This window comes from Staurois parvus, unplaced genomic scaffold (assembly GCF_062004578.1).
Source record: "Staurois parvus isolate SC_StPar_1 unplaced genomic scaffold, SC_StPar_1.0 ptg001236l, whole genome shotgun sequence".
Classification (NCBI taxonomy): Eukaryota; Metazoa; Chordata; class Amphibia; order Anura; family Ranidae; genus Staurois; species Staurois parvus.
Genome location: NW_028319032.1, coordinates 52,339 through 78,993, shown reverse-complemented (window position 1 = coordinate 78,993; position 26,655 = coordinate 52,339). Strand labels below are relative to the sequence as shown.

At 49.6% G+C, this 26,655-nt stretch overlaps 1 protein-coding gene and 1 pseudogene across 1 annotated transcript in view; both read right to left on the bottom strand.

The window, feature by feature from the left end:
• Window positions 1-12,392: 12,392 nt before the first annotated feature.
• The window catches only part of MTHFS (methenyltetrahydrofolate synthetase), a 28,686-nt gene continuing 14,423 nt past the window's right edge, over window positions 12,393-26,655 (bottom strand). The window contains exon 3 of the mRNA XM_089660391.1: window positions 12,393-12,993. Within this exon, the coding sequence (XP_089516517.1) occupies window positions 12,752-12,993 (242 nt within the window). The 3' untranslated portion in view covers window positions 12,393-12,751. The remainder of the gene's footprint in view (window positions 12,994-26,655) is intronic.
• Window positions 21,537-21,654, bottom strand: LOC149437967 (U2 spliceosomal RNA; annotated as a pseudogene).

Sequence of the window (26,655 nt, the reverse complement as noted above, 5' to 3'; positions counted from 1 at the left end):
GGGTTTTGGTTTCAGTTAGGATTAGAGTTAGGGTTAGTTAGGGTAAGAGTTAGGATTAGAGTTAGGGTAAGAGTTAGGATTAAAGTTAGGGTTAGAGTTAAAGTTAGGGTAAGAGTTAGGGTTCAAATTAGGGGTAGCGGTAGAGTTAGGATCAGAGTTAGGGTTTTGGTTTTAGTTAGGGTTTGCGTTAGAGTTAGAGTTTTGGTTAGAGTTTAAAGTTAGGGTTAGAGTTAGGGTAAGAGTTAGGGTTAGAGTTAGGGTAAGAGTTAGGGTAAGAGTTAGGATTAGTTAGGGTAAGAGTTAGGGTTAGAGTTAGGATTAGTTAGGGTAAGAGTTAGGGTAAGAGTTAGGATTAGAGTTAGGATTAGTTTGGGTAAGAGTTAGGGTTAGGGTAAGAGTTAGGATTAGAGTTAGGGTTAGGGTTTGAGTTAGGGTTAGGGTCAGAGTTAGGGTTAGAGTTAGGGTTCAGGGTCAGAGTTAGGGTTAGAGTTAGGGTTCAGGGTCAGAGTTAGGGTTAGAGTTAGGGTTAGGGTTTGAGTTAGGGTTAGAGTTAGGGTTAGAGTTAGGGTCAGAGTTTCAGTTAGGGTTCAGGGTTTGAGTTAGGGTCAGAGTTAGGGTTAGAGTTAGGGTCAGAGTTAGGGTTAGAGTTAGGGTCAGAGTTAGGGTTTCAGGGTTAGAATTAGGGTTCAGGGTCAGAGTTAGGGTTAGAGTTAGGGTTCAGGGTCAGATTTAGGGTTAGAGTTAGGGTTTGAGTTAGGGTCAGAGTTTCAGTTAGGGTTCAGGGTTTGAGTTAGGGTCAGAGTTAGGGTCAGAGTTTCAGTTAGGGTTAGGGTCAGAGTTAGGGTTCATGGTCAGAGTTAGGGTTAGAGTTAGGGTTCAGGGTCAGAGTTAGGGTTAGAGTTAGGGTTAGAGTTAGGGTCAGAGTTTCAGTTAGGGTTCAGGGTCAGAGTTAGGGTTAGAGTTAGGGTCAGAGTTAGGGTTTCAGGGTTAGAATTAGGGTTCAGGGTTAGAGTTAGGGTTCAGGGTTAGAGTTAGGGTTCAGGGTTAGGGTTTCAACACTAACAATTATCGCTATCCCTAACTCTAATGGTGTTTCAAAACTGAAGTGATGAAATGCTCGTTGCTTCCGCTTTCTTAGACCATATGATGATTGTTCCAATCTCTGGTCAGCCGACAGAACCACCGGCTGCATTCTCGGGTTCCCCGGAGAGACAGGAGAGCCTGAGAAAGCCGTAGAAGGCAGGGAGGGGGGAAACATCCCTTCCCGCTGCTTGTGAAGGCAATCAAGCAGCTAATTAGCCACAACGATTGCTTTTACATGACAGCCGACCATCGGCTGAAAAAAACACCAGGATGATGCCTGCAGCTGCACGCACTGGCGTATATATTCTTAAAGCACACCCTGCTGCTGTCAGAATAACCAGATCGCTGCAGCAGCTGAATGGTGTTCCTGCAAAGGGTTCTGTGGACCTGTGCTCGAATTCTTGATGGCTGTGGGACACTAATTGTGCTCGCCACTGCACCAGCTTGTACTGAACTTATGGGACTCGCCACCTCACCAAGTGGTACTGCAGTGCTGATGTGTACAATGCCAGGATGTACTAGGCCACTGGTGCTCGCCAGGTCAGCAAAAGGTAGTGCTGCACTAGTACTTTCTCCCTGCTGCATATGAGACAAGTCATGAGTTCCTAGCACTTTAGCTACATAGGTCGAGTACCCCGATCTTAGTAGGGACCTCTTCTCCATCATCCGAGCTACCTGACTGGGTGATGCTGCTGTCTACAGGTTTGTATTTAGAGGTGGATTCTGTCAGAGAACTCCCCTTCGCTATCATGCTCAGAATCCTGTACGCCTCTTCACTAGTGCATGTCTCTTTGGACATTTTGGCCACTAAATGTAAAGGTACCTAGTGTGACCTATGGGAAAAAGAGCTCCTGGCTGTCAGGGACTGCTTGAACCACTACCAATAAAATTCACCTGCTAGTGCTAGCAAAGATCAGACCTGATTCTTCCAACGCTGCAGTTTTGTGTGCAATGTATCACAGGTGACAGTGATCAGAAATGACAATGACACTCATGGCCGGATCTAGGGAGTGCAGAGGTGGGCTATACCCCCCAAATTTCAGCTGCGCCCCCCAGGCAGACTTTATCCAAGAGAAGCTGTCTGCAGCAGCTTACATAGCCAAGACAGCACTCCCCTCTCCCCTTCCCTGCATGGACAAGAGAGGAGAGAGATCATGTACACTGCCGCCTCCCGCCCCTCTCCTCCTGCCTGCCCCGCCCACACTCCAATTCCTAACCAGTGCTGAGCCTGAGAAGATGTGTGGGCGGGACATTTCAAGAACTGCAGCCGACAACTAGATCAAGGCTGCATGATTGATTCCTCTGCCAGAGCCTGCAGAGATCAACCTGGGTGAGTGAGCTGAGCTCTGCACTGCAGCTGAACTCTTCCCACCCCCCTTCTCTCCCCCTCCATCTCTGCCCCCATCACCCCCCCCCTCAATCTCCCACTTTCTCTCCCCCCACCATCTCCTTCCTTCCCTCCCCCCTCCATCTTCCTGTTTCCCTACATCTGCCACTTTCTCTCCCCCCTCCATCTCCCTCCTTCTTTCCCCCCTCCATCACCCCCTGAGAGATGTGTGGGCCTCAGAAGATGTGTGGGTGGGAAATTTCAAGCACTGCAGCCGACAACTAGATCAAGGCTGTAAGATTGAGCCTGAGCCTGCAGAGACTAACCTGGGTGAGTGAGCCGAGCTCTGCACTACAGCTGAACTCTTCCCATCTCCCCCCTCCATCACCCCCCTTCTCTCCCCCCTACATATTCCTCCTTCTCTCCCCCCTCCATTTCCCTCCTTCTCTCCCTCCTCCCCCCTTCTCTTCTCCCTAAATCTCTCCCTCTTCTCCATCTCCCTCCCCTCCATATTCCTCCTTCTCTCGCCCCTCCATCTTCCTCCTTCTCTCCTCCCCTCCATCTGCCCCCTGCCCCACCTCCATCTCCCCCCTCTATTTCCCTCCTTCTTTCCCCCTCCTTTCCTCCTCCATCTCTCTCTCTTCTCTCCATCACCCCCCTTCTCTCCCTCCATCTTTCTTCTCTCCACCCCTCAAACTTCTTCCTCCATCACTCCAGCTCCTTCCTTCTCTCCTCCCCTCCATCTCCTTCCTTCTCTCCCGCTTCCATCGCCCCCCGCCCTTCTCTCCCCCCTCCATCTCTCTCCCTCCCTTCTCTCCCCCCTCCATCGCCCCCTTCTCTCCCCCCTCCATCGCCCCCTTCTCTCCCCCTCTCCATAACCCCCTTCTCTCCCCCCTCCATCTCCCTCCCTTCTCTCCCCTCTCCATTGACCCCATATTTTCCCCTCCCTCTCCCCCCTCCATCTCTTCTCTATCTCCCTCCCTTCTCTCCATCACCCACCTTCCCCCCCCTCCATAGCCCCCTTCTCTCTCTCCTACATCTCCCTCCCTTCTCTCCCCCCTCCATTGACCCCATATTTTCCCCCTCCCTCTCTCCCCCCTCCATCAACCCCCTTCTTTTCCCCCTCTCTGTCTCCCTCCTTCTCTTTCCCCTCCATCACCCCCCTTCTCTCCCCCTTTTCCCCCCCTCCATCACCCACCTTCTCTCCCCCCTCCATTGACCCCCCTGTTTTCCCCCTCCCTTCTCTCCCCCCTCCATCAACCCCCTTCTTTTCTCTTTCTCTCTCCCCCTCCTTCTCTTCCCCCTCCATAGCCCCCTTCTCTCCCCGTCAGGGATCCCCGCGATCCGTCCCTCGATGGTCCCGGCGCAGGCGCACTGCTCCTCCCAGTACACGGGCACTAGGTCCGGGCCGGCCGCGGCGTTCGAGTTCGCGCATGCGCAGTAGAAGCCGCGGCCGCCCGCTGGGCACCAATGGCAGCGCAGGGCAGGATATTTAAAGGTCCCTGAGCTGTCATTTCGTTGCCTTCTGGTCTTACCTGCATTCCTGATCCTGTGAACCTGTATCCTGTAAGTTATTGACCCGGATTGCTCTTGACCTTGCTGATTTCTCCTGCCCAGACCCTTGCTTGCCTGACCTCTCTCCCTGGATGCCCCTCTGTAGATCTGACCTCCTGTTGCTGACCTGGCGTGTGACCCGACGATTCTCTGCCTGCTCCCTTGTACCTTACCGTCCTCTACATTACCGACTCGGCCTGTCTGACTACGCACTTGCTCAGCCATCCATCCATCCATCCCATCAGGGTCACCCGACCTCCTCACATTTGGCTCTCCCTGGTTGGAACCCCTGGCGGACACCCCTACCACTGACAGGTGTGCTCAGTAGAGGCGACCTGGTCTCAGGGTACTACAAGTCCATCCCCACCATCAGGGGCCCTGGTGAACAAGTACCCTGGGGCTTAGATTCCGCGCTCTGGGCACGCCTGACCGGTGGAGTGCTAGTGGTGCCGCTCGGCGGTCCCTCACAGTACCAGAAGGCCATGACTGAGCCTCGAGGAGGACTCACCCCGTTGGACGAGGTGTGCAGGCACCTGTCTACCCTGACGCAAGCTGTAAACACATTACAGGACAGATGTCTGCAGATTGAGAATCGGTTTCAGGCCTGCACCATATCTGTTCCTGTTTCACAGGCCCCGGCTCCTGCACCTCCAGTCGCAGCAGCCCACGAGCCGGCTCCTGGGCCTCCCACATCACTCCCTATGGCGGAACCCCGAGTACCCTTACCCGAGCGCTTCCATGGGGATCGCACACGTTTTCGGTCATTTCGTGACTCTTGTCTGCTCTTTTTTGAACTACAGCCACGGACCTTTTTGACAGAGTCAGTGAAAGTGGGGTTTGTTGTCTCCCTGCTGCAGGGTGAACCCCAAGACTGGGCCCACCGACTAAGGGGAAACAATGACCCTCACCTGATTTCGGTCGACAGCTTCTTTAACGCTATGGCCATCTTATATGATGACCCACAACGGGCGGCCTCGGCCGAGGCCACGTTATACGCACTCCGACAAGGTCGGCGGACGGCTGAGGAATACGCCTCTGACTTTAGGCGCTGGATGGGTGACACTCGTTGGAACGAGTTCGCCCTTTTACACCAGTTTCGTATGGGCCTATCTGAGGCTCTGAAAGACGAGCTCGCCCGGGTAGAGGTGCCCGAGATATTAGAGGACTTGATTGCACTCACTATTAAAATTGACCGTAGGCTACGGGAGCGCAGATTGGAGAGGTCTGGTCAGGGTCGCGGAAATCCCTGGGGGTCATTTCAGGGATCCGGTCAACATACTAGGCCAAGCATCCAGAACCTGCCGGCTGAAGATGCCCCCGAACCCATGCAGCTAGGCCTGGCTCGGCCTAAACTATCGCCTGAGGAACACCAGCGCAGACGCTCCCAGAATCTGTGCCTGTACTGCGGCGAAGCTGGTCACATGGTGCGTTCCTGCCCGCAGAAACTGAGTAAGTTCACTTCATCTTCTTTATCTGTTGGCGATATGACCCCGTCCCAGTACTTAGTTGTTCCCCTCTCCTTTCAGCTTTCCGAAAGGACCGTGGAGGTGTCGGCCATAGTTGATTCGGGGGCATGCAGCTGTTTTGTGGATATCAATTTTGCTCACCAGCAGGGTATTCCCCTCCGCCCAAAGGAGAAGGGGTTTCATATCTTTTTAGCTGATGGTTCCCGGATAAAGTCAGGGGTGGTTAACCAGGAGACCCCTTCCATTATGACTTCCATTGCCGGTCAGCACCGGGAACTCCTCCGCCTGGATGCTATTGCATCACCCCTTTTCCCAGTCATTCTGGGGCTCCCTTGGTTGCGGGCCCATAACCCCCAAATTGACTGGGAAACTGGGGTTGTCTCGTTCCCTTCCCCATATTGTCGGGAACTGTGTCGAACTTCGGGCCCGGGGGTCCCCCAGGTTCTTCTGTGCTCTGAAGGGGAAGACAGCCTGAAACAAGTGGTTCCTGCAGCCTATCACAAGTTCCTTGACGTGTTCAGTGAACGGGGAGCAGATGCTCTACCCCCCCACCGCCCATATGACTGTCCGATTGATCTGTTGCCCGGTTCTGAAATCCCGTTCGGACGAATTTTTCCCCTTTCTGAGCTGGAATTAGGGGCCCTGAAGGACTATATTGAGGATAGCCTCCGTAAGGGATTCATCCGTCCCTCCACTTCCCCAGCAGGTGCAGGGATCTTCTTTGTAGAAAAGAAGGACAAGACTTTGAGGCCATGCATTGACTATCGGGAGCTGAATAGGGTCACCATTAAAAATCGTTACCCATTACCTCTGGTACCTGAATTGTTCCAGAGCTTAAAGGCTGCGGTAGTATTTACCAAGTTAGACTTAAGGGGAGCCTACAATTTGGTTCGCATAAGGGAGGGGGATGAGTGGAAGACGGCCTTCCGCACCCGATTCGGCCATTTTGAATACCTGGTCATGCCTTTCGGGTTATGCAATGCGCCAGCCACCTTCCAGCACTTTGTAAACGACATCTTTAGGGACTTCCTGGACATCTTTGTCATCGTCTACTTAGACGACATTTTGATTTTCTCATCCTTCCTGGGGGAGCACAGGGTACATGTAACAAAGGTGTTGGGGCGGTTGCGGCAGCACGGGTTGTACGCTAAAGCAGAGAAATGCTGCTTTGAACAGACTAGCGTTACATTCCTGGGTCTGATTATCTCCACCACGGGGGTCGCAATGGACCCTCAGAAGGTCTCAGCGATCCTAGATTGGCCTGAACCCACGGACAGGAAAAGTGTCCAACGTTTTATTGGGTTCGCAAATTTCTACCGGAAGTTCATCAAGAACTTCTCGGGTCTGGTCTCCCCTATCACTCAATTAACTAAGCTTGGGACGCGATTCAGATGGACGCCCGAGGCACAGGAAGCCTTTGAGGCACTAAAAAGGTTATTTACCTCGGCACCCATTCTGGGTCATCCCGACGCCTCCCTGCCCTACATCTTAGAAGTAGATGCATCTGAAAACGCGGTTGGCTCCATCCTTTCCCAGCGGAAGGGCGCCAAGGAATTACTTCACCCAGTAGCATTCTTTTCACGGAAACTTACCCCGGCGGAGAGGAACTACGACATTGGGGATCGCGAGCTACTGGCTATCAAAACCGCTTTAGAGGAATGGAGGTACCTGCTGGAAGGTGCCTCCCATCCCATCCTGATATTCACGGACCACAAGAACCTGGAATATCTGAGGACGGCCAAACGTCTACGCCCACGACAAGCAAGATGGGCATTGTTTTTCTCGAGGTTCCAGTTCCACATCACATACAGGCCCGGCTCAAAAAACACGAAGCCTGACGCATTGTCGCGCATGTATGAGGACACCAAGGAGATCCCAGTGCCCGACACTATTCTTCCGGCAGGGAATTTCTTGGCCCTTCAGACAAACCTTCGCTCCGAGATCCTGAGGGCGTCCACAGCAATGTCTACCTCCGATGGGGCCCCCCTCCAGAACAAGGAGGGACTCCTATGGAGGGAGGACCGGATTGTGGTGCCAGAGGATGCCCGAACCTTAGTCTTGGGACATTACCATGATCACCCACTGGCAGGACATTTTGGACCGGTCAAGACCCTGGAACTTCTCCGGCGTTCCTTCTGGTGGCCGGACATGGCCAAGGATTGTAAGATCTACGTGGGCTCCTGTGCCATCTGCCAGCGGAACAAGCCTTCAAGGAACAAGGCATGGGGCCTGCTACGTCCATTGCCCATCCCTGAACGGCCCTGGCAGAGAATCTCCATGGACTTCATAGTCGAGCTCCCTCCTTCGCTGGACCACACAGCAATTCTCGTGGTTGTGGACCGCTTATCCAAGATGGCCCATTTCATCCCCTTACGGAAGACTCCATCTGCAGCCGAGACGGCACAAGTCTTTATTCGAGAGATCGTTAGACTGCATGGGGTTCCCGAAGACATCGTCTCGGACCGAGGGGTGCAGTTTACCTCGCGGTTTTGGAGGGCGCTGTGCAAAGCCCTGGATATCAAGCTGTCTCTTTCCTCGGCATTTCACCCTCAGACCAATGGCCAGACCGAGAGGACCAATCAGACCCTGGAGCAATACCTGCGATGCTACACATCATTCTCTCAGGACGACTGGGCGCCACTCCTCCCTTTGGCAGAATTCGCGTACAACAACGCTTGCCATTCAGCAACTGGGCAGTCCCCGTTCTTCGCCAACTATGGGTTTCATCCGGTCTTCCTCCCGGACTTGGTCCCGGAATGCCCGATTCCAGCGACGCAGGATGCACTGACCTTCTTCACCTCCAACAATAAGAAATTACAGGAAGCCATCCGTCAAGCCCAAGAAGACTACAAGAGGGCTTTCAATAGGAAGCGAAGAGGGAACCTGGTGTTGCAGCCCGGAGAGAAGGTTTGGCTGGCTACGTCAAACTTGAGGATGCTTTGCCCGTCAAAGAAGTTGGGACCTAAATTCATAGGCCCTTTTTGCGTCAAACGGATGGTCAATGAGGTGGCCTATGAACTTGTTCTCCCTGACACACTCAAGATCCACCCTGTCTTCCACGTGTCCCTGTTGAAACCGGTAGTCCCTGATGCCTTCCCGGAACGGGAATCCAGGCCCCCGGAGGCCATAACGGTTGAAGAGTAAGAGGAATTCGAGGTGGAGGCAATCTTGAAGTGCCGTCGAAGGGGGGGCCAGACCCAATTTCTCATCAAGTGGAAGGGCTACGGCCCTGAGGACAATTCGTGGGAACCAGCCCATAATGTCCATGCACCTAGGCTTGTCCGGAGGTTTCTTTGTGATCACCCGTGGTGGAGAGATCGGGTGGGCATCCGGAGGTTGCCCGTAGGGGGGGGGCAATGTCAGGGATCCCCGCGATCCGTCCCTCGATGGTCCCGGCGCAGGCGCACTGCTCCTCCCAGTACACGGGCACTAGGTCCGGGCCGGCCGCGGCGTTCGAGTTCGCGCATGCGCAGTAGAAGCCGCGGCCGCCCGCTGGGCACCAATGGCAGCGCAGGGCGGGATATTTAAAGGTCCCTGAGCTGTCATTTCGTTGCCTTCTGGTCTTACCTGCATTCCTGATCCTGTGAACCTGTATCCTGTAAGTTATTGACCCGGATTGCTCTTGACCTTGCTGATTTCTCCTGCCCAGACCCTTGCTTGCCTGACCTCTCTCCCTGGATGCCCCTCTGTAGATCTGACCTCCTGTTGCTGACCTGGCGTGTGACCCGACGATTCTCTGCCTGCTCCCTTGTACCTTACCGTCCTCTACATTACAGACTCGGCCTGTCTGACTACGCACTTGCTCAGCCATCCATCCATCCCATCAGGGTCACCCGACCTCCTCACATTTGGCTCTCCCTGGTTGGAACCCCTGGCGGACACCCCTACCACTGACAGGTGTGCTCAGTAGAGGCGACCTGGTCTCAGGGTACTACAAGTCCATCCCCACCATCAGGGGCCCTGGTGAACAAGTACCCTGGGGCTTAGATTCCGCGCTCTGGGCACGCCTGACCGGTGGAGTGCTAGTGGTGCCGCTCGGCGGTCCCTCACACCCCCTCCCTTCTCTCCTCCCTGCATAGCCCCCTTCTTTTCTCCCTACCTTCTCTCCCCCCTCCATTGACCCCCTTCTTTTCCCCCTCCATCTCTCTCCCCTTCATTGCCCTTCTCTCCCCCCTCCATCTCCTTCCTTCTCTCCCACCTCCATTGCCCCACTCCTCCATCTCCCTCCTTCTCTCCCCCCCTTCATCACTCCATCTCCCTCCTTCTCAGCCCCTTCCATCTCTCTCCTCCCCTCCATCTCCCTCCTTCTCTCCTTCCCCTACATCTCCCCCCTCCTCCATCACTCCATCTCCCTCCTTCTCAGCTTTTGTCTCTCCCTGGACCGAAAAAGGGTCCAGGAAGAGGAGAACCAGCTTCTCCATTCGCTGCAGGAGATCAGCAGTGCCCTGGCAAAAATCATTGGCCGAGACCCGCTGATGAACTGCTCCTGCAGCAAATAACAAGGGGGTCAGCGTGGAGGGTTGCATGCGCATGCGTGCTCACACCTGGAAATAAGTTTGCGATGCACAGGTACATCACTCAATTACCAAGTAATTACAGACCTGTTAATTTAACTTCTATAGTTGGGAAGATACTGGAGAGTTTAATAAACGACCAAATAGAGGAGTTCTTGCTGGAAAAAAAATATTTTAAGCAACCGACAGCAGGGAGTCATGAAAGACAGAAGTTGTCAAACAAATCTGATTTTTTTTTATGAGGTGAGCAAAACCTTGGACAGAGGGGTGGCGGTGGACGTGGTATACTTGGACAGAAGGGTGGCTGTGGTATACTTGGACAGATTGGTGGCTGTGGATGTGGTATACTTGGACAGAGGGGTGGCGGTGGACGCAGTATACTTGGACAGAGGGGTGGCTGTGGACGCGGTATACTTGGACAGAGGGGTGGCGGTGGACGCAGTATACTTGGACAGAGGGGTGGCTGTGGACGTGGTATACTTGGACAGAGGGGTGGCAGTGGACGTGGTATACTTGGACAGAGGGGTGGCGGTGGACGTGGTATACTTGGACAGAGGGGTGGAGGTGGACGTGGTATACTTGGACAGAGGGGTGGCGGTGGATGCGGTACACTTGGACAGAGGGGTGGCTGTGGACGTGGTATACTTGGACAGAGGGGTGGCGGTGGACGTGGTATACTTGGACAGAGGGGTGGCGGTGGATGCGGTATACTTGGACAGAGGGGTGGCTGTGGACGTGGTATACTTGGACAGAGGGGTGGCGGTGGACGTGGTATACTTGGACAGAGGGGTGGCGGTGGACGTGGTATACTTAGACAGAGGGGTGGCGGTGGACGTGGTATACTTGGATTTTGCAAAAGCATTTGACACAGTTCCCCCACACACAGCTAATGTGTAAGGTAAAGTTTACAGGCTGGAAAAATCCGAATGTAAATGGATAGAAAACTGGCTAAAAGATTGTATTCAGAGAGAAGTGGTTAATGATTCATACTCTGAATGGTCTAGGGGTGTCAGTGGGGTACCCCAAGGTTCAGTGCTATTAGTGGGGTACCCCAAGGTTCAGTGCTATTAGTGGGGTACCCCAAGGTTCAGTGTTGGGACCCTTACTGTTTAATATACTTATAAACAATATCAGGTCTGGGATTATAAATCCCATTCCAGTCTCTGCAGATGACACCAAACTGTGCCGGGGAATAACATCCTTACAGGATGTCTCCAACTTACAAGCCGACCTCAATGCTCTGTGTAAGGGAGGAAGGAAGAGGGAAGAGGAGGAAGAAGGAAGAGAAGGAGGAAAGAGAAGAGGATGAGGAAAAGGAAAGAGAAGGAGAGGAGAAGTCTTGTTTGTTTGTTTAAAAAAAAAAACCAAACATGTCTATACTTACCAGCTCTGTGTAATGGTTTTGCACAGAGCAGCCCCAATCCTCCTCTTCTCGGGTCTTCCACCGGTGCTCCTGGCCCCTCCCTCCTGTCAGGTGCCCCCACCGCAAGCAGCTTGCTATGAGGGCACCAAAGCAGGCGAGCTTCTGAGCCACAGCTTTGCATATCCATTCACACACAGAGCCGCGGCTTGGCCATGCCCAATCCTACTCCTGATTGGCTCACTGGCTGTTATTGACAGCAGTGGGGAGCCAATGGCTCCCGCTGCTGCCTCAGCTAATCAGGAGTGAGAGTCTCCAGAGAGCCGAAGCTCTCATGGACATTGCTGGATGGGGATGGGACTCAGGTAAGTGTAAGGGGGGCTGCTACACACAGAAGTTTTTTACATAGAATATGTGAAGGTAAAAAAAATGGAGCCTTTAGAACCAACTTTAACGAATGAATCCGAAACTAAACGAATTTTCCCATCGTGCACATCTCTGTTCCACACTCTCTGACCCTCATTGGCTCTAGTAGGTCTGCAGTCTCTGATAGTCCTCTTAAGCATTACATATTGAACATTATGCGTGGCCCTCTGGTGATGACAGGGGCCGCATTTGAGACCCCCTTTAGCTCATGGCTTGACAGCCACTGGGATCACTGGACCTTTGGGTGAAGCAAACCACATAATAACTAATAATGGGCAGCACAGTGGCTAGATGGTTAGCACTTCCACCTGGCAGTACTCGGGTCGTTGGTTCGAATCCCAACAACGGCACCTCCTGCCTGGAGCATGCATGTTCTCCCTGTGCCTGCATGGGTTTTCCTTCAGGTACTCCAGTTTCCTCCCACACTCCAAAGACATGCTGGTAGGTGAATTGGCTCCTGTCTATATTGGCCCTAGTATGTGTATGTATGAATGTGAGTTAGGGACCGTAGATTGTATGCTCCTCGGGGGCGGGGACTGATGGGAATGTACAATATATATCTAAAGCGCTGAGTAAATTGACAGCACTATATAAGTACCTGAAATAAATAAATAATGACTGAATAGAATGAGATGGAGAAGCAGCAAGCAACATACAACAGAAACAACTTATCATTTTTATTATTAGGTGTTACAAAAGTATAAAATGACTTTAATTAATGCCAGTCTATTCTGAAAGCTAGGAATGAGAGAAGGGGAAGATCTTTAGGCCACGGATTGAACGGGTTCCATTTCTGACTGAAGAACGGTTCAATTATTCAGTCCGGAGGGGATGAGCTGATTTTCTTGGTAGATGAGATTGGATCCCGAGCAGAGGAAGAGGCCTGAGGACCTCAGAGGAGAAATATTGTGAGAAATGATAAATCCCGAGATAGAGAATTGTATTTGATTTATAAATTACCTGGAATTTCATGTTATTGCTTTCCCATAGAGTGGCCGGTCGCCTCTGTCGGTAGCGTTTTTCAGTTTGTAACTATTTCCAGATCTCCAGCGCAGAGGATCTCATCGATGACAAAGTCGCTGTCAGTGACGGGGATGGAGGGACATATCTGCTCTTGGAAAGCCAAAGCGATGGTGTGTGGTCTGGAAGAAAGTTGTTGGTTGTAGCGTTCTAAGAATGTGTCGTAATATCCTTTACCCCGCCCCAAGCGATGGCCGTCCTTATCAAATCCAAGTCCCGGCACAAGGACAAGGTCCAGTCCTCCTGTAAGAATTGGGTTACATAAGGTAAGTCAGGGTTCACGATTATCAAACCAAATATGTTTATGAGCAATATAAAATGTATCGTCCAACACCGAGCTCTCCAAATCATTGCCCATGGGTCAAAACCGGTCTGCTGCAACACTGTCCGGCCCAAAGTATGGGAAATGTAGGGGTATACGGACGCTTTCCATTGGACAGACCCGCAATTTCATTCATTTACACCAGGGACCCTGTACTACGGTTCCATGGAATCCTAGGGTTCCTCCAGAGGTTGTTAGGGGTTCCTTTAGCTTTCTGTAAGGGGGTAATGCTTCCCACTGACCCCCCACTGTAAGGGTCATTCTTCCCCCTGACCACCAATGTAAGGGACATTCTTCCCACTGACCCCCAATGGAAGGGACATTCTTCCCGCTGACCCCCAATGTAAGGGACATTCTTCCCGCTGACCCCCCAATGTAAGGGACATTCTTCCCGCTGACCCCCAATGTAAGGGACATTCTTCCCGCTGACCACCAATGTAAGGGACATTCTTCCCGCTGACCACCAATGTAAGGGACATTCTTCCCGCTGACCCCCAATGTAAGGGACATTCTTCCCGCTGATCACCAATGTAAGGGACATTCTTCCCGCTGATCACCAATGTAAGGGACATTCTTCCCGCTGACCCCCCAATGTAAGGGGCATTCTTCCCGCTGACCCCCAATGTAAGGGGCATTCTTCCCGCTGACCCCCAATGTAAGGGGCATTCTTCCCGCTGACCCCCAATGTAAGGAGCATTCTTCCCGCTGACCCACAATGTAAGGAGCATTCTTCCCACTGACCCCCAATGTAAGGGACATTCTTCCCACAGACCCCCAATGTAAGGGACATTCTTCCCACTGACCCCCAATGTAAGGGACATTCTTCCCACTGATCCCCAATGTAAGGGACATTCTTCCCACTGATCCCCAATGTAAGGGACATTCTTCCCACTGACCCCCAATGTAAGGGACATTCTTCCCACTGACCACCAATGTAAGGGACATTCTTCCCACTGACCACCAATGTAAGGGACATTCTTCCTACTGATCACCAATGTAAGGGACATTCTTCCCACTGACCCCCAATGTAAGGGACATTCTTCCCACTGACCACCAACGTAAGGGACATTCTTCCCACTGACCACCAATGTAAGGGGCATTCTTCCCGCTGACCCCCAATGTAAGGGACATTCTTCCCGCTGACCCCCAATGTAAGGGATATTCTTCCCACTGACCCCCAATGTAAGGAACATTCTTCCCACTGACCCCCAATGTAAGGGGCATTCTTCCCTGTGTATGGCCAGCACAACTCTAAACTGGGAACCTGGAAAGGATCTGAAAGCGTCACCGATGGATCATATAATGTACGTAGTTTGTTGCTGTTCCACAATTTTAAAGCGTGACATGTTTGTTATCGATTTTCTTGGTGTAATGTCATCTTTTAGGCTACATGCACACTAGTGTTTTTTCAAACTCAAAAAACACTGGATGAAAAAAAACCGCTGTTAACCCCTCACCCTCCAAAGGATTCCCCCCCCCCCCCTCCTGACCAGGCTATTTTTTGCTCTGCGGCACTGCGTTTCTTTAACTGACAATTGCACGGTCATGCGACGCTGCACCCAAATTACATTTACCTCTTTTTTCCCACGAATTGAGCTTTCTTTCTGTGGTATTTGATCCCCTGTGCGGTTTTTATTTATTGCGTTATAAACAAAAAAAGACTGACCATTTTGGGGAAAAAAAAACAATATATTTGACTTTTTGCTATTAAACATGACCAGTAAAACTAAATTTCTGCAGATATGGCGTCCCTGGCTGGATATAGCCCAACCATCAAGATTAGACCAGTCCCTTCTGTCGATATGAGGTTGGATTCTGCTAGGATCTCCCCGGAGCCCTACTTTCCCCCCCCCCCCCCTTTTTTTTTTTTTTTATATCTCTTCTTCTCTCTCCTCCTGGTCTGTGTCTTTATTATACTCTTGTCCAATATTTCTCGATGTAGCAATTTTCTCTCTCAGAATCTACACTATCATTGACCATCAAAGACTGTGAATCGTACCCTTTGTACCGGGCATTTCTGTTATAAGTTATAGCTGATGTTTTGAGTTTTTTTTTTTTCTCTCCAATGTACGCGTTACATTATTTCTCAAGCATACAGTACAATTTTCTATGTATTGGTCAAGGATTCTATGTTCCGAATGTTTGTTTATCGTTGCTCCATTTACAATAAAATTCTTTGTAAAAGAAACATGATCAGTAAAAAATTACAAAAATCAAATTTCGTCATAAATTTCGGCCAACATGTATTCTGCTCCGTGTCTTTGCTAAAAAAATAAAAACCCAATACGTGTAAATTAATTGGTTTATGTGAAAGTTATAACATTTATAAATGGCAGTATATATACTGGGGTTATTAAAATTTTTTTTTACATTTTTACTAGTAATGGCAGTGATCAGCGACTCATAGCGGGACTGCGGCGGGCATTCTGACACTGGGGGGGGAGGGGAACTGACTTGGTGTCACTGGCATCCCCAGTGACACCAATACAGAGATCAGTGCTAATAAAAAGCACTGACACTGTACTAAAGGCGCTGGGCAGGAAGGGAATAATGTGAGGGGCAATCAAAGGGTTAACTGTGTGCGGGGGGGGTGAGTATATTACTAGGTGGCGGGGTCTGTGTGCTTCACTGTAATCACACTCCTCTGGATGGCTGTGCTGTGCAGTGTGCCCGAGCCAACAAAAGGGAGGACTGTTAACAGTCGGAGATCGTTGGAAATCACCAGGCGTCGGCAATAATCACTGGCAGGGACCCGGTGATTGACAGCCACATCCACGAATGGCCTTACCTAGAAATGCAAAATCACATATATATAGCTAAAAAAAATAAATCCCGATACGTCTGCAAATGGCGGTATAGATACTGGGATTTTTTTTTTTTTCATATTAGTAATGGCAGCGATCAGCGACTTATAGCGGGAATGCGGCAGGCATTCTGACACTGGGGGGGGGGGGGGAGGAATTGGTGTCACTGACATCCCCAGTGATAATAAAAAGCATTGACACTGTACTAATGGCACTGGGCAGGAAGGGGTTAACATCTGGGGAGATCAAAGGGTTAACTGTGTGTGTTTTACATCATGATCTGCCATGCAAAGCAGTGTGCCGGAAATGACAGGGAGGAGAACTGTATTGTTTACTAACAGTAACCCCCCCCCCCCCCCGGTCGCAGATCCTCGGCAATCACCAGACGATGGCGAGTAATCACCGGCCGGGACCCGGTGATTGACAGCCAGCCACGGCCGCGAATGGCGGCGCAGGTGGGGCGCACACTCCCTACCCGGAAATGCGAAATCACGTATATATACACGATTTTGCGCACAGCTGCCGCCCTGTAGCAGTATGGGGCGGAGCTAAAGTGGTTACATTTTTTTTTTAGCACTTTTATACATTGTAAACACCCCCCGTGAAAGCGATAGGCCTGTGACAGGTCCTCTGTATGGAGGGATCTGGAGTCAATAAGACCCCCAAATCCCTCCTCTGCCCTGAAAAGCAATCAATGACACCAAGATCGCTGTGATTGAACGCTTTCCATTTTTAAAAATGGCACCATTTATATCCACGTAAACCAGAAGTGATGTCAGTTCATCCCTCCCGGTAGCCTATAGCGATTCAGCTCTTTCTTCGGTTCTATAACCAGCCGGTGGAAATGCTGGCTGGTCGATTGGGTGTCCGGTGGGACAGCCCATGAAAGGCAGGGGTGGGGAGAATGTCCCCTCCCACTGCTTGTAATAGCAATCCAGCAGCTACTTAGTCGCTCGGAATGCTATTACAAGCTGCGGGCATCATCCCGATACCAGGCCGGCCGCTCGGCTCTTCTGTGCAGCAGATCCTGCTCCTCGGTCCAGCGGTGTCATCACCTCATCATCTTCAGTGTGGGCCCCCGGCTGTGACAGCTTGCAGCTTCACAGCCGAATGCCCACTGCGCATGCGTGAGAAACGCTGCGCTTTGTGAATGGCCCAGTAGTCTTCCAGGACCTGTCACGTGTCCCAGAAGACTTCGGGGAGAGAGGCGATCGCAGCGGAAGTGGGTACCTGTCAAATCCCCCCCCACGCTCCCCAAAGGTCCGCAGTCTCTGGTCATCTCCTGTACCGTGTCCACAGTCTCTGGTCATCTCCTGTACCGTGTCCGCAGTCTCTGGCCATCTCCTGTACCGTGTCCGCAGTCTCTGGCCATCTCCTGTACCGTGTCCGCAGTCTCTGGCCATCTCCTGTACCGTGTCCGCAGTCTCTGGTCATCTCCTGTACCGTGTCCGCAATCTCTGGTCATCTCCTGTACCGTGTCCGCAGTCTCTGGTCATCTCCTGTACCGTGTCCGCAGTCTCTGGTCATCTCCTGTACCCTGTCCGCAGTCTCTGGTCATCTCCTGTACTGTGTCTACAGTCTCTGGTCATCTCCTGTACTGTGTCCGCAGTCTCTGATCACCTCCTGTACTGTGTCCGCAGTCTCTGATCACCTCCTGTACTATGTCCGCAGTCTCTGGTCATCTCCTGTACTGTGTCTACAGTCTCTGGTCATCTCCTGTACTGTGTCCGCAGTCTCTGATCATCTCCTGTACTATGTCCGCAGTCTCTGGTCATCCCCTGTACTATGTCCGCAGTCTCTGATCACCTCCTGTACTATGTCCGCAGTCTCTGATCACCTCCTGTACTGTGTCCGCAGTCTCTGATCACCTCCTGTACCATGTCTGCAGTCCATTGGTTCAGAAATGTTTTTTCTTGCTTTCCTCCTCTAAAACCTAGGTGCAGCTTATGGAGGAAAAATACCGTAATTGTACTGGCCGTTTGGCCATTACTTGTTGTTAAAAATAAAGATTGACTATTGGTCTTTTAATATATTGCATGTTTTATACTTTTTTGCCCTCAAAGTCCCATGGGGTTCTCTTGACCTTCTGGTCGTATTTTTTCTGTTTTTTATGAAGGATTGTAGGTACACAATTCTTGCAGACAGGAGGAGAACATTTGTCATAGATATGAACCTGATCTACTATTGTAAATGCCAATGAGCACGTCCAAGCACTCAATGTGTGCTAACAAAAATCTTAAAACAACCAAAGAAACCCGATATGTCATCTGCAAATGGAAATCGGCCAAGTCGCTGGCAAACTCATTTTCCTTTTCAAATGTTTAACTCTACAGAGTGGATCAGACTTCCATGGTGTAACAATACCGTCTTCCCATTCAGGCCTCCTTCCCATCCAGGCCTCCTGCCCATAGAGGCCTCCTGCCCATAGAGGCCTCCTTCCCATAGAGGCCTCCTTCCCAGTCGCGCCTCCTTCCCAGTCGCGCCTCCTTCCCAGTCGCGCCTACTTCCCATCCAGGCCTACTTCCCATCCAGGCCTACTTCCCATCCAGGCCTACTTCCCATCCAGGCCTACTTCCCATCCAGGCCTACTTCCCATCCAGTCCTACTTCCCATTCAGGCCTACTTCCCATTCAGGCCTACTTCCCATTCAGGCCTCCTTCCCTGAATTGTCTTCAGTGATTTTCAGGGGCTATTGCTAAATATCAGATCTCTTATAATGCACTAAACTGGGGGTGCTCATCTGAACGTCTTCAGACCATACGTAGCATTAATGGCCTTCATAGATCTGATGCAAAAAAGAAATGTTATCCTTTTGAGGGAGGGTGGGGTAGAACATGCGCTCAGTAGCTGTATGTAATTCAGGTGCATCTCAATAAATTACAATATCATTAAAAAGTTAATTTATTTCAGTAATTCAATTCAAAAAGCGAAACTCATATATTACATAGATTCATTACACACAGAGTGATGTATTTCAAGCATGTCTTTCTATTAATTTTGATGATTATGGCTTACAGCCAGGGAAAACCCCAAAATTCGATAACAGAGAAAATTAGAATATTACATAAGACCAATAAAAAAGAAATTAAAAAAAAGGATTTGTAATACTGAAAAGTAGGTCCATGTACAGTATAGTATGCACTCAATACTTGGTCGGGGCTCCATACTGCATCAATGCGGTGTGCAGGGGCATATTTACCACGAGGCAAACAAGGCACTTGCCTAGGGTGGCATTTTTCAAGGGGGAAGAACCCCCCCTCCCCCAGAAGAAAAGATGAAAGAAGGGAAGCGTGCACCATGGGAACCAGATGGGATCTGAGAGAGGTTGCGGGATGCTTGATGGTGTATGTAGAGCCTGGCTCTTTTTCACGGGGATGTCCGGGCTGTGAAGATGAGTGTCTCTCTATCGTGGTGAAAGGTTAGTGGAAGGCTCTCCCGGGTGGGGAGCAGGGATGTTGTTGGTCAATGTCAGGCTCTCTTCGTGGGGGGGGGGGAGGGGGGGTTGTTTTGGTTGGTGTCCATCAGGGCAGACAATGTTTGTATTGCCTAGGGAAGCACAAAACCTACATACACCACTGGCGGCATGGCATGGAGGTGATCAGCCTCTGGCACTGCTGAGGTGTTATGGAAGCCCAGGTTGCTTTGATAACGGCCTTCAGCTCTTCTGCATTGTTGGCTCTGGTGTCTCATCTTCCTCTTGACAATACCCCACAGATTCTCTATGGGGTTTAGGTCAGGCGAGTTTGCTGGCCAATCAAGCACAGTGATACCATGATCATTAAAACCAGGTATTGGTATTTTGGCAGTGTGGGAAGGTGCCAAGTCCTGCTGAAAAACAAAATCAGCATCTCCATAAAACTGGTCACCAGAGGAAAGCATGAAGTGCTCTAGAATGTCCTGGTAGACGGCTGCGCTGACTATGGACTTGATAAAACAAAGTGGACCAACGCCAGCAGAGGACATGGCTCCCCAAATCATCACCGATTGTGGAAACTTCACCCTGGACCTCATGCAGCTTGGATTCTGTGCCTCTCAGCTGTTTCTCCAGACTCGGACCTTGATTTGACTTTCATCTGAAAAGAGGACTTTGGACCACCGAGTAATAGTCCTTTTTCTCCCTAGCCCAGGTAAGACGCTTTTGACGTTGTCGCTGGTTCAGGAGTGGATGGATGCAAGGAATGCGACAGTTGTAGCCCATGTCCTGGATACATCTGTGTGTTGGTGGCTCTTGAAACACTGACACCAGCCGTAGTCCGCTCCTTGTGAATCTCCCCCAAATTCTTGAATGGCCTTTTCTTCACAGTCCTCTCAAAGCTGCGATTATCCCTGTTGCTTGTGCAACCGTTTCCACCGGACTCTTTCCTTCCACTCAAATTTCCATTAATATGATTGGATACAGCACTCTGTGAACAGCCAGCTTCTTTAGCAATGAGCTTTTGTGACGTTCCCTCCTGGTGGAGGGCGTCAATGACTGTCTTCTGGACAACTGTCAGGTCAGCAGTCTTCCCCATGATTGTGATTCCTACTGAACCAGACTGAGACCATTTAAAGGCTCAGGAACCCTTTGCAGGTGTTTGGAGTGAATTACCTGATTAGAGTGGGACACCATGAATCTATAATATTGAAATATTTCACAATATTGTAATTTTCTGATATTTTTCCCTAGCTGTAGGCCATAATCATCAAAATTAAAAGAAAGAAATGCTTGAAATATGTCACTCTATGTGTAATGAATCTATATCATATATAAGTTTCACTTTTTGAATTACTTCAATTAACGTTTTGATGATATTCCAAATTTATAGAGATGCATCTGTAGTTCTATCTTGCCTACGTTATTTTTTTATTTTAACGAAAAACACGTAAGTGTTCACAAAAAAAGTGCAAGTGCAAAACACCACACGAAAAAGTGCACTTAGGGGTGTGCTTTGTCCTTCCCCCGAAGGGGATGGACCACTACTCTGTTCCCCCGGGGCACGAAGCTCCTGACAAGGACAAGGTTCCCATTTGGTCCTCCTGGCCAAAAGGCCTGGTGGACCACCGTTCCTTGTGGCCAGCCGAAGCCGGACACCCAGTACTTGGTCAGGGGGCTCTCCCGAAGAGAAAACCCCCCAGGGACAGGGGAGGAAGGAACCAAAAGGCCACACATCCTCCCCCTAGACTTCAGGGCAGGCCTGAGGACCCACACCCTCCATCCTGTGAGAAAAACACACACATAAGAAAGAAAAAGTGACAAAACGTGGGAGGTGAAATAAATTAAATAAATAGAAAATAAAAAAAGTGGTCGTGCCAAATTGTGCACAGACCAGGCCCTGAGGCCTGTAGCAAAAATTGCCCCGAACTTAGCCAGAAGGCCTGGTCCTGAGGGAGCTGTGCAGGAAAAGCGGTAAACACAGTGACCATGTGCCATTTTCACACTGTGGGGTCCCACACCCAGGTGTTACTAAGGGCACCCCTGAGGCGACCACTCAGGGGGAACTGGTTTGTGGACTTTCTGCCTTCCCGACCCCTGGCCAGACAAGGTAGATCCGCTCGAATCAGGAGGAACTGGGTCCTTCCGGTCTTCCCGGGAGAATTACTCCCGGGCCCCAGCTACTACTCGTGGGCGCCACGCTTTCTGTTCCAGCCGGTACTAGCCGTCCAGACCCCCATCATTCCAGCAGGGGTACTATACAACCAGCCATCCCCGCAAAGCTAGAATGGCCGTGGAGCGCCCCTGCTGGACACTGATAAGAACAGATACTACACTTGATCTTAGCCAAAAGGCCGAGAAGCGATCTTGCCTATGTTATTTACAATCCTGAAGAGCACAGGGTGTGAAAACACAAGGCCCCCCGGGCCGAATCTGCCACTCCAAGCCATTTCACATGGCCCTCACACCTCTCCTCAGCTGCGGCACCCCCCTCGTCTCCGCCCCCACATTGTCTAAGCAACCTACAGCAGAAAGGAGGACAGAATACTATAAAAGTGTGTACTTGTGAGCCAATATGTGATATTTTTCAAAACAAATATATACAAATTGTGTAAAAAATATTAATAGTAAAAATACTAGTGGTGCATCAACACTAAAACACTTACTCATAAATAGTGCAAAATACAAAAAACAATTCAATTATGTGTCGCGCTCCACCATATATAATATATACATCAATATAGATCATTTAAAAATCCAAAACTAAATATATAGACCTACAGTCAGGTCCATAAATATTGGGACATGGACACAATTCTAACATTTTTGGCTCTATACACCACCACAATGGATTTGAAATGAAACAAACAAGATGTGCTTTAACTGCAGACTGTCAGCTTTAATTTGAGGGTATTTACATCCAAATCAGGTGAACGGTGTAGGAATTACAACAGTTTGCATATGTGCCTCCCACTTGTTAAGGGACCAAAAGTAATGGGACAATTGGCTTCTCAGCTGTTCCATGGCCAGGAGTGTGTTATTCCCTCATTATCCCAATGACAATGAGCAGATAAAAGGTCCAGAGTTCATTTCAAGTGTGCTATTTGCATTTGGAATCTGTTGCTGTCAACTCTCAAGATGAGACCCAAAGAGCTGTCACTATCAGTGAAGCCATCATTAGGCTGAAAAAACAAAACAAACCCATCAGAGAGATAGCAAAAACATTAGGCGTGGCCAAAACAACTGTTTGGAACATTCTTAAAAAGAAGGAACGCACCGGTGAGCTCAGCAACACCAAAAGACCAGGAAGACCACGGAAAACAACTGTGGTGGATGAGCGAAGAATTCTTTCCCTGGTGAAGAAAACACCCTTCACAACAGTTGGCCAGATCAAGAACACCCTCCAGGAGGTAGGTGTATGTGTGTCAAAGTCACCAATCAAGAGAAGACTTCACCAGAGTGAATACAGAGGGTTCACCACAAGATGGAAACCATTGGTGAGCCTCAAAAACAGGAAGGCCAGATTAGAGTTTGCCAAACGACATGTAAAAAAGCCTTCACAGTTCTGGAACAACATCCTATGGACAGATGAGACCGACATCAACTTGTACCAGAGTGATGGGAAGAGAAGAGTATGGAGAAGGAACTGCTCATGGTCCTCAGCATACCACCTCATCAGTGATCATGGTGGTGGTAGTGTCATGGCGTGGGCATGTATGGCTGCCAATGGAACTGCTTCTCTTGTATTTATTGATGATGTGACGGCTGACAGAAGCAGCCGGATGAATTGTGAAGTGTTTCGGGAATATTATCGGCTCATATTCAGCCAAATGCTTCACAACTCATTGGACGCTTCACAGTGCAGATGGACAATGACCCAAAGCAGACTGCAAAAGCAACCAAAGAAGTGGAAAGTTCTGCAATGGCCAAGTCAATCACCTGACCTGAATCCGATTGAGCATTTCACTTGCTGAAGACAAAACTGAAGGGAAAATGCCCCAAGAACAAGCAGGAACTGAAGACAGTTGCAGTAGAGGCCTGGCAGAGCATCACCAGGGATGAAACCCAGCGTCTGGTGATGTCTATGCGTTCCACACTTCAGGCTGTCATTGACTGCAAAGGATTTGCAACCAAGTATTAAAAAGTGAAAGTTTGATTTATGATTATTATTCTGTCCCATTACTTTTGGTCCCTTAACAAGTGGGAGACACATATGCAAACTGTTGTCACTCCTACACCGTTCACCTGATTTGCATGTAAATACCCTCAAATTAAAGCTGACAGTCTGCAGTTAAAGCACATCTTGTTCGTTTCATTTCAAATCCATTGTGGTGGAGTATAGAGCCAAAAATGTTAGAATTGTGTCCATGTCCCAATATTTATGGACCTGACTGTAAGTGCATCAAATAATAGTGAACGTGCCACACTTAAAGGTGCAAAAAAGATATACTTGTGAAGAATGCAAAATAAATCTATTCAGTATGCATAAAATCTGTGTACATAGATTAAAAAAATAATAAATAAAATTTGAAAAAAATTGGAAATAAGTATAAGTCCACTCTGTGAATATATAAATCTTGATGTGCCAAATAAACGTGCAGTGCCACTCTTGCTGTGCTGATAAATATACGCGCTCACCTCACTTTATAGCCAAACTGTTAAGTAAGGCTGATCACGCTTCTGTCCTCAAGGGATCAGATGACAATAATTGTATAAAGAGGATTCTTTTCCAGGATACAGACGTATTAACACCCTTCTTCCACTGGGGGTCGCCCTTTCTCCTTGACTGGCAATCTATGCCTCAGTGGATGATGTGTAAATCTCCTCCTTCTTCGGGGATATAAGTGTCTATCTCCGCCTCTCCACCAAGTTTGATATCATGCAAAAGAACAGATATATAGTGCCTTATCCTTTATAAATTTACTTTATTAGTAACCTCAAAATTGCGCACTCACATATAGGAAGCGAAAACAAACTGTATGATATGCCTCAGTGTGTGCTCTCAGGCACCCTGTCTGTACTCGCCGTGAATGTCGATAGGTATGGCGTCGTGACGTCAGAGCCCCTCCCCTACACGTTACACCACCGGGTCACGTGGCTTCATCAGGGAATCCCCCTTACATTGGTGGTCAGTGGGAAGAATGTCCCTTACATTGGGGGGGGGTCAGTGGGAAGAATGTCCCTTACATTGGGGGGTCAGTGGGAAGAATGTCCCTTACATGGGGGGTCAGTGGGAAGAATGTCCCTTACATTGGTGGTCAGGGGGAAGAATGTCCCTTACATTGGTGGTCCGTGGGAAGAATGTCCCTTACATTGGTGATCAGTGGGAAGAATGTCCCTTACATTGGTGGTCAGTGGGAAGAATGTCCCTTACATTGGTGATCAGTGGGAAGAATGTCCCTTAGATTGGTGGTCAGTGGGAAGAATGTCCCTTACATTGGTGGTCAGTGGGAAGAATGTCCCTTACATTGGGGGTCAGTGGGAAGAATGTGTCCCTTACATTGGGGGTCAGTGGGAAGAATGTCCCTTACATTGGTGATCAGTAGGAAGAATGTCCCTTACATTGGTGGTCCGTGGGAAGAATGTCCCTTACATTGGGGATCAGTGGGAAGAATGCCCCTTACATTGGTGGTCAGTGGGAAGAATGCCCCTTACATTGGGGGTCAGTGGGGAAGAATGCCCCTTACATTGGGGGTCAGTGGGGAAGAATGCCCCTTACATTGGGGGTCAGTGGGAAGAATGTCCCTTACATTGGTGGTCAGTGGGAAGAATGTCCCTTACATTGGTGGTCAGTGGGAAGAATGTCCCTTACATTGGGGATCAGTGGGAAGAATGTCCCTTACATTGGGGGTCAGTGGGAAGAATGTCCCTTACATTGGGGGTCAGTGGGAAGAATGTCCCTTACATTGGGGGTCAGTGGGAAGAATGTCCCTTACATTGGGGGTCAGTGGGAAGAATGTCCCTTACATTGGGGGTCAGTGGGAAGAATGTCCCTTACATTGGTGGTCAGTGGGAAGAATGTCCCTTACATTGGTGGTCAGTGGGAAGAATTACCCCCTTATTGATAGCTAAAAAGATCAATGGTGTCAGTGGCAACTTACCTGAGAGGCAGAAATTGCTCATCGCTCAAGGAACCCCTACAACCCCTCCAAAGGAACCCTAGAGACTTCCATGGAATCCTGGACTGAGAACCCTGCTTTACAAATATTATATGAAATGGTTGACCCTTTCACTGTCAGGGCTGTTTTGCCATTTTTTGCACATATTTTTAAAAAAATCCTTTTAGGCCGGAGATTACACAATCCCCCCAAACAGGATATATTTTCTGAAAGCAGACACCATAGAGAATTAAACAGCGGTAGTTCCAATTTTTTTAGGTCACACGATATTATTGCAAAGGTCTAGGAAATGCAAAATGTCAGTAAAAATCACACTAAAGTGAATTTTAGGACAAACAGAATAACTTACCCAAATTTTGGGTAAAATATAAAAGACAAGGCTCGCCGAGTAAATCGATACCCAACATGTCAAACCTTAAATTTGTGTGCGCCTGTGAAATGGCAACAAACTTCAGTGCCGATATTTTCTATAGGCGACGCTTCAAAAACCCCGACAGGTCATCAGTTTAGTGTCACGGAAGAGGTCATGTGTTAGAATGATCGCTCTCACTCCGGTGTGCGCGGTCATATGTAACGTGTTTATCGCAATTGACGTTTTCCCGCGTAGGCGCCCCAACGTGTGCGTTTACGTTCGTATGTGCGTCTATGTGGGGGTGATCAAATTTATTTTTTGGGGGGGAAGGAATGTTCTGTGCTTGGGTGTAAATATTTTTAAAAAATAGTAAAAAAAATTTTTTTTTACTTCACTTTGTTTTCACCACATAGGGGACACAAATGTGATGATTTTTTGGTGACAGGTTCTCTTTAATGAGATATGCAGGGTCTAAAAGACCACCAATGTTTCCTCTGGGCTCCACTGGATGTAATGCAATGCAGATTCCATTGCAATACATCTCTCCCCATCTATTCTAGCTGAGAAAGTGGCAACCGTGACCCTGGAAGTGACGTCACACGCCGCCTTCCAGGTCACAGGAAGAAGATGAGGGGAGTGCACACTTGTCCGCTCTCTCTCCCTCTACCCGCCATAGCTCTCCCCGGGCCCACAGATGGGCAAGCGGAGCCCGATTACTTGGCGGGAGCGTTCCCACGGGATGGGGGGGGACGACCGGAACCAGGGGGCTGTGGAAGCAATCGATTGCAGCGGAGCTGCTGGACTGCTTCCACCTGACAGGCAGGAATCTGCTTGTCAGATTTACACACCATCCCGGTAGCTGCAGCCGCCTGCTGTCAGACCTGGCAGCGAAAGGG